This window comes from Chrysochloris asiatica, unplaced genomic scaffold (assembly GCF_000296735.1).
Source record: "Chrysochloris asiatica unplaced genomic scaffold, ChrAsi1.0 scaffold00168, whole genome shotgun sequence".
NCBI lineage: Eukaryota > Metazoa > Chordata > Mammalia > Afrosoricida > Chrysochloridae > Chrysochloris > Chrysochloris asiatica.
In genome coordinates this window covers 2,567,979-2,576,469 of record NW_006408686.1, presented here as the reverse complement: position 1 = coordinate 2,576,469, position 8,491 = coordinate 2,567,979, and the positions used below count along the sequence as shown (strand labels likewise).

The window sequence follows — 8,491 nt, the reverse complement described above, 5'->3', positions numbered from 1 at the left end:
ACTATGGGTCAGAACCAACTGAACGGCACTTAACAACAACAATCTTCACTTCTAAGGAGCTCTGGTAGTATAGTAGTTACGAGTTGGGCTGCTAACCTCAAGGTCAGCAGTTCAAAACTACCAGTGGTTCTCCAGGAGTAAGATGAGGCGTTCTGCTCTTGTAAAGATGTATAGCCTTGGAAACCCTACACAGGGGCGCTATGAGTTGGAACTGGCTTCATGGCATATAACCATCACCTCACAGCCTTGGAAACCCTACACAGGGGTGCTATGAGTTGGAACTGGCTCCATGGCACATAACCACCACCACCACCATCTTCACTTCCAAGGACCCTGTGTCTGTCCTTGTTCCAATATAGATGTATATAAATAGTCTGTGGTGTACCGATAATCTTCATCACCAACACCATCATTCAAAGGCATCAGGTCTTCTCTAGTCCCTTCTCTCTTCATTGTCCAGCTTTTGTATGCATATTATTCTTGTTGCTCAGTGCCCTGAAGTTGGTTCTCACTCACAGTGACTTTGTCCAGGATTTCCCAGCTTGTAAATCTCTGCTGGAGTAGAACGCTTCATCCTTCTCTGGGCTGGTGGGATTGAACCACTGCCCTTCTGGTTCCCAGTCCAGTGCTTATCCTACAGAGCCACCACACTCCCATACTTGCTGCTGTTGTTAAGTGCTGTCAAGTTGGTTCCGACTCATAGCGACCCTCTATAGGGTTTCTGAGGAGTGTATGGTGGGTTTGAACTGCTGACCTTGAGGTTAACAGTCCAGTGCTCACCCTACTGCGCCAAACCAGAACTCCGTATGTGTATTGCTGCTGGTTATTTATTAAGTGCCATCAAGTTGGTTCCAACTCATAGCCACCCTGTATAGGGTTTCCATGGCTTGGGTAAGGTGCCCCTTAGTCCTCAAGGTGAAATCTTTGCTTTTTTAACGAGGTCTTTTGTAGCATATTCACCTGGTGCAATAGCTTTTGATTTCCTGACTGCTGCTTCTATGAGTGTTGACTGCAGATCCAAGTAAAATGAAATCCTTGACGACTTCAATCTTTTCTCCATTTCTCATGATATTGCTTAATGGTCCACTTATGAGGACTTTTGTTTTCTTAATGTGAAGTAAACCAAACACATGACCAGCAAGTCAATTCTGACTCACAGCAATCCTAAATAGAGTTTTCTAGACTGTACATTTCTAGGGGAACAGACAGTCTTATTGCTCTCCCTCAGAGCAGCTGGTGGGTTTGAACTATCGACCTTGTGGTTAGAAGCCCAGTGATTATTCTATAGTGCCACCAGGACTCCTTGCTGAGGTAAACACATGCCACTTATTATGTGCTAGGGACCCTGGCAACCATTCTACACATTAAGGGAAGACCTTCACAACTCTATGAGGCATGTGCTATTGTTTATTTCATTTTACTCATGAGGAAACTTAAGGCACATCCAAAACCACACAGAACACGTAGACCCAAAACCCATTACTGTTGAGTCAATTCTGACTCATGGCCACTGTCCCATAGGGTTTCCAGACTGTAAATGTTAAAAGCAGCACACTGCCACATCTTTCTTCTGTAGAGTGAAAAGTGGCTGGGAGATTAGAACTGCTGACCTTTCCGTTAGTGTCTCAGTGCTTAACCACTATGGTGCATTGTTGTTGTTGTTATCGAGTCGGTTCCGACCCACAGCGACCCTGTACAGGGTTTCCGAGGCTGTAAATCTTTACGGGAGCAGAAAGCCTCATCTTTCTCCCGCGGAGCGGCTGGTAGTTTCGAACTGCTGACCTTGAGGTTTGCAGCCCGATTAGGGAACAACAAAGCTGAATTTGAGCCCTGACCGTCTGGCTCCAAAACTATAAAAACCCTGTTAAGCTGCCGACCCGCTGAACCAATGCTTTGTACAAGTCCAACCCACTCAAAAGTAACTATTGCCTTGTGGATTTTCTGTGCTGTGGACCCTCCCCAAAGCCCCACTGCATCAAGGGCACTGCAGTTTGCAGGAGAACCTAAGAGACCCCGCCCCGAGGCCGGCCACCGGTTTCCCTCACCGTAGACCACGAGCACGTAGAGCGCCCTCGCGTGGCCATGCTTGTTCGACGCTTCGCATGTGTAGGTGCCATTATCTGCTGATACCAGCCCAGGCAGAGTGAGCGTTTCCCCCATAGCCTCCGCACGTTCTGGCAGAGAATCATTCCCGCGGTTCCAGCGGATCTGGTTTGGCCTGTGTGGGATATGGGAGGTGGGAAAGGGGGAAAGGATAGTGAGGATAAGGGCTCAGGTGCCAGCATCCAATTCAGATTTCTTAGCCATCTAGACTGGTAACTCCCACCACGTCCACTGTTGTGGACTGGATTTCTGGAGACCCCAGGTGTTACAGAATAAAAATGCTCCACAGGGTTTTCATGGCTTAATATTTACAGAAGCAGACCCCCAGGCGTTTCTTCTGTGGTACGGCTGAGTTCGAACTACCAATCTTTAGGTTAGTAATTAAGGGCAAATCTTCTGTGTCATATGTTTCAGGAGCCCCAATATAAAAAGCCCCTCTTGTCCTCTGATAGTGTGCAGCTGTAGGATAAACACTGGACTGTTAAACGCAAGGTTGGTAGTTCAAGCCCACCTGCTGCTCTAGAAACACTAGACAAGGTCGCTATGCGTCAGAATGGATTCGATGGCACTTAACAATAGTCCTTTCCTTCCTGGAAATCTAGCTATTCCACCCAGTACCCATCCATCACCAGGATCTCCAGAATCCTAAGCCACCAGCCCCGTCCACCTACAGACTCTTAAGACTGTATGACAGTCTCCTTCCTGGGGATCTAGAGGCCTCCAAACCCCTCCAAGCTCAGGACCCAGAAGTTCAGGTTCCCAAGCGCTCTTCTCCACAACACTCAGGAGCTTCAGGGCCCCAGAGCTCACCTGGGGTTCCCCGCCACAGCACACGTCAGCACCAGCGTATCGCCCTCCCTCACCACAGCCTGGGAGGCATGGATCCGGGCGGTGGGAGAGTCTGTGGGAAGATGAAAAGAGAGTGGATGTCCCAGGTCATCTTTCGGGGTTAGGGTCCTCTGTGGGAATGGGAAGCTGACTTTGCCGGTACTTACACTGTACGTCCAACTCGTACTGCGTCTGTTTGCTGTGTCCAGAAGGTAGTGCCTGATTCTGGGCCTCACATATGATGATACCACCGTCGTCCTTGCGGTCCACTCGAAACCGTACTGTGCTCATCACTCTCCAGACTTTGCCATTTTCCTGTTGGCTGCTCACTCCTGCCCCGCCCCACCATGACAAGTCAGACCACGCCCCCAGCCCCACCCACCCGCACTGTCTCCTCCCCAGCAAATCCCATGAAGCCTCAGCTCAAGAATCCTGCTGGCGCTGTGGGTTAAACATTGGCTGATGGTGGGCAGTTAAAACCCACCATGCTCCAACGGAGAAAGACGAGGCTGTCTCTTCCCATCAATATTTACAGTCTCAGAAACCCTAAGAAAGAGTTCTACTGTCCTATAGGGTCGCTCTGGGTAAGAAGCCTTGGCAATAGGTTTCTGGTCCCTTAGTTATGACAGGTCTTTCTTCTAACCACGTCCCCTCCGAAACCAAGCCTACAACCCCATGCTCCTCTTCCCAAAGTTACTCCCCATTCACTTATACGCCTTTTATTGATAGAATCCTTCAATAGCTGCATATTGGCCCAAACATGGCTGTCAGGACCTGGTGTCTGCTGTCAAGTCAGTTCTGACTCATCGTGACCCTGGATAGGGTTTCTGATGCTATGGATTTTTACCAGAGCAAAAAGCCTCATCTTTCTCCTGAGGAGTGACTAATGAATTTGAACTGCTGACTTTGTGGTTAGCAGCCCAACGCATAACCCACTCACTACACTACCAGAGCTCCTGTCAGGATCTGTATTTTCTCTCAATCTCAGTCCACATAGAATTATCATTTCCCTGTATACTCCAAGCCCCAGTCTTTAAAAAAAACGATCAACTGGTCTTTAAAATCCATCCCTAAGGAACCTGCCTTTTCCCAAAACTCAACTTTGAATCCTGATTTATTTCCAACTATCAAATTCTTATCCTATCATCAGAGCTCCTCCCCATTTTCTTCCAAGCTCCGCCTCCTCAGGCTCAGACTTTTCTAGGCTCCTCTCCTCTTCTGAGAACCTAGACATGTTCCCAAACTCACAGAACACTCTTTTCAAGCCCCACTCCCTAGAGAAGCCCCGCCCACAAGCCAGCCTCTTTCACAAAGCCCCTCCCCCAGTAACCTGCCTCCTCAAATCCCGCCCCTTGGCAGTATCCAACCCCTGGTACCTTTCAGCTCCTTGCGGTCCCGGTACCAGCGTAGGACAGCGGCCGGGCGGGACCGCGGAACGAGGCAACTGAGCTCCACCTCGCCACCTTCCACCGCCTGTTCCCGAACCTCCACCACGGGATTCTCTGGGGCCACTGTGGCAGGGAGAGTTGGGTAAGGGGAGCAGTCACAAGAGGCACAGATGGGACCCCAAAGTAACCAGACTACCAGACTGTGGGATCCGTGGGACTAAGGGGAACCAGGGAACCAGGTGGCAAGGGTCAAACACAAGTCAGGAAGGCCATGTGAGAGAGGCTTCAAAAAGTTTGTGGAAAAATGGTACTGAAAGATAATGGAACTTTTCCGTGAACTTTCTGAAGCCCCTTCCTATTTACTGGGGCCAAGATGTTTACGATGTTAAAAATAGCCAGGATCGGAAAGTCGGTCTCAGGATAAAAGGGAAACAGAGGCAGAAGTGGTGCTGGTGGAGATAGCGTTACCCAGAACAGTGAGCGTGGCTATCTGGTGGTGGGTGTCTTCCGTGTAGAGCTGGCAGAAGTAGCCTCCCTCGTCCTCCAGGCGGGCATCGGAGAGGCGGATCCGCACCCTGCGCGGAGAGAACTCCTCAAGCTGGAAACGTTCGTCCTTCAGAGCTAGAGGCATGACAGGAAGAGGTAAACTCCAGGAGTCCTGGCCACTAGAGCCCCATACCTTCTCCAGCCATACCTATGAATCTCAGCTGCCCACCTCCATTTGTTCCCAGTATGATCCCGGCCCTCCCCAGCCACAGACCCAGGAGTCCAGGCCCCCAAGCTCCCTTCTCTCTGAAACCCCAGTCCTCTCCTTCTTCAAGACTCAAGATGCCGGTTCCCGCACTCACCCCGGGTACCATTGAAGAAGAGGGTCTGCCGGGCTGGGTTCTGAATGACAACGATGGAGCCATCGTATTGGTGTAGGCGGCAGGTGATTTCAGCCACCCCACCTTCAGCCACTGTCACATTCTCTGTCTGGACTTCCTGTCCTGTCCCTGTAGATACAGAGACAGATTAGGACCACAAATCACTCTTTTCTTTCTCTCTCTGCTCCTCTCCCATCCAAACCTCCAAGCCGTCTCTGGTCCTCTTCATTCACTTCCTTAAACCCAGTATTTCCTGGCGGCTGGAGTCTGGGAGATGGAGAAAACCTGCTTCCTGCTCTAGAGGAGCTACGGCCAGGAACTGCTGTTGGTTGGGTGCACAAAAAGTACAGAGGGAAAGGAGACCAGTAACATGATGGAGACCAGGGAGGCCAGTGGTCAGAGAAGGCTGCTGGGAAGAGGCTATACTGAATTTTGATCTTTAAGAATGAGCAAGTTCAATGAGCGACTGTCTAAAGTACGATTGTTCAGGGAAAGAAGAGTGGTGAAAATTGAAGGTGCTTGGAAACAATTTGTCTAATAGGCTAATGGATCCAGTGAATATCAGTCTCCAAGACCCTGAGATCAGAAGAACTAGATGGTGCCCAGCTACCTCTACCAACTTCTCTGAAAGGAACCATATTGTTGTTGTTGTTAAGTGCTGTCAAGTCGGTTCTGACTCATAGCAAGCCTTATCTTTCTCCCACGGAGAGGCTAGTAGTTTCAAACTCCTGACCTTAAGGTTCACAGCCTGATTCATAACCACTACGCTACCAGAATCATATTAGAGGCTCACAAAAAGAGTGGGAGAAACTGTGGAACAAAACTCAAAATCATAAAAAAAATTACTGGGAAGATACAGACTGGTGGATCCCCTAGACTATGGCCCTTGGTCACCTATCTATCAGGTCTGGAACAGAATTTACCCCAGCGGTACACAGAGGGAGAACACGGCTAGTCAGTTACTCACACCTAGAATGGCCAACCATTTGAGATCACACAGGCAACATTTACCTCAGGACAAACTGCTGAAGATTTGGGAAAGAAGGAGGAATGGAAACAAGAAAACACAGGGAAAGTGGGATAGCTGTTATTGCGCGGAGGGGATAGCAATCTCTGAGATGAAATGAAATATATGATTCGTGGGATGCGAAACTGATGATCTGTTCTTTAAGCCTTCACTCCACTCACAATAAAAAGGTAATAAAAAAAATGAACGAGTTAGGAGACACTGAACTACTGTTAAGGGTGAATGGGGAATTCTGGAACTGAAAAATGGTAATGATTGAACAACATCACCATCAGCTAATGTCACTGGATTGGACACATGAAGAATTCTGACAAGGCAAATGACCTGTTACATATACGTTGTTGTTGTTGTTGTTAAGTGGCATCAAGTCAATTCCAACCCATAGTGACCCTGAACAGGGTTTCCGAGGCTGTAAATCTTTACGGGAGCAGAAAGCCTTATCTTTCTCCCATGGAACAGCTGATAGTTTTGAACTGCTGACCTTGCGGTTCACAGCCCAATTTGTAACCACTACGCTACATATACAAGGGGGGTCCAAAACATTCATGGAAAAATTCAATTATCTTTTAATTCCATTTTCCCATGAATGTTTTGAAACCCCCTCACATCTATGTCATATACACTTAACACACTTTTAAAAAAAAAGAAATCATCATAAACACAGAAGTGAACCACAATACCAGGTGAGTATACATCATCGTTCACACCTGGACACATGTAGCTTGTCTGCAGAGAAGGCCAGCCACAATGCTCACCATATACTTCCCATTCCTGTAGCCGCCCTTTGCAAGCTGACCTTGCCAATCCTCCCTCCCATAAATGAAGTGCTCTAAGTAGTGTAGTGGTTACAAATCTGGGCTGCTAACCTCAAGGTCGGCAGTTCGAAACTACCAGCTGTTACCCGGGAGAAAGATGAGCCTTTCTGCTCCCGTAAAGATTTGCAGCCTCAGAAACCCTGTGCAGGGTCACTATGAATTGGAACCGAATCCACGGTACTTAACAACAACAACCATCCTAGAATCTGGACAGACCTTGTGATTTGCTTTGACCCACAAAGTTTTCTGGAAGTAATGCTATGCCCTGGGTGGAACGAACGGTTTGAGTTTCACTATTAATCTAAAACTTGACCTTTCGGGCCCATGCAGTAGTGCCGTAGGAGAACGTTCTGAAAGCCTGTTTCCATAAAGACTACAGCCAAAAAACCCGAAGGAGCAGCCGTACCCTGTAACACACAAGGCCGCCATGAGTGAGGCTTTATTTTTATTTTTTTGATGTACGAGTTCTGGTGCTTAAGCCTCAAGAGGCCCTGCAACTTCTGCTTTTGCCTCCTTGCTGCCCTGAAATTGCCTTGTGAAGATGCCTAGACTAGTCTTTTAGAAGATGAGAGACCACACACGGAGAGAAGCCTAGCCAACAGCCAGTACCAACTGCCAGACATGTGAGTGAGGCTGTCCTGGATCAGACGTACCACCCGATGACTATAGCAGTAGGAGTGACCCCAGTTGAGACCAAGAGAAGAACTACCCAGCTGGATCAGCCTAAATTGCTGAGTCCCAGGATGGTGAACAAGTACAGTGGTGGTCGGTTGTTTTAAGCCACTCAGTTCTAAGAGTGCGAGTGCGGTGGCTCTGTAGGATAAGCACTGGACTGCTAACCACCAGGTCAGCAGCTCGAGTCCACCAGCTGCTCCAAGGAGAAGGATGAGGCTTTCCGTTCCTGTGAAGATTTACAGCCTCGGAAACCCTACACAGGGTTGCTATGAGTCAGAACTGGCTTGACGGCACTTAATAAATTCTGGGAAGTCTATTAACTGATAAAAAATATAATTAAGCTACATTTCCCAGCATCCTTTGAGGCTAGGTGGGGCCATGAGACCTGCTAGGAGTTCCTGGGTGGCACAAATGGTCAAGCGCTAAACTAGTAACCAAAGGTTGGTGGTTCAAACCCATTCCCAGAGGCAGCTTGGAATTAAGGCCTGGCGATCTGCTTCTGAAAGGCCAATGGCTTTCTACTTTGCACATACTTGTAGGCTCCATGGCAGCTAATAACAGCATGTGACTTACTGCTGACTAACAGGATGTAGGGGAAAGAGAATTATGGTCCTCACAATCATTCCTGCTGGCTGAGTGGCGAGGAAGCCAGAGCAGGTCAGGAGCACAAGCGGGAAGGAGCCTGTGACATGCATGAGCGAGAAATACATGTTTGTTTTGTGAAGTCGTTGACACATCAGTGTTGTCTCTTACAGACATTAACTTCCCCTGATGAATCCATGAGCGGAA

General features: G+C 48.5%; 1 protein-coding gene across 1 annotated transcript in view; it reads right to left on the bottom strand.

Moving 5' to 3' along the window:
* Positions 1-8,248, bottom strand: part of CADM4 (cell adhesion molecule 4) — an 11,407-nt gene extending 3,159 nt beyond the window's left edge. The window contains exons 1-7 of the mRNA XM_006871501.1: positions 8,236-8,248; positions 5,168-5,314; positions 4,788-4,940; positions 4,308-4,442; positions 3,099-3,263; positions 2,914-3,004; positions 2,046-2,218 (exon numbers count right to left, since the gene is read on the bottom strand). Coding sequence (XP_006871563.1) covers positions 2,046-2,218; positions 2,914-3,004; positions 3,099-3,263; positions 4,308-4,442; positions 4,788-4,940; positions 5,168-5,314; positions 8,236-8,248 — 877 coding nt within the window. The remainder of the gene's footprint in view (positions 1-2,045; positions 2,219-2,913; positions 3,005-3,098; positions 3,264-4,307; positions 4,443-4,787; positions 4,941-5,167; positions 5,315-8,235) is intronic.
* Between the last annotated feature and the right edge of the window lie 243 nt (positions 8,249-8,491).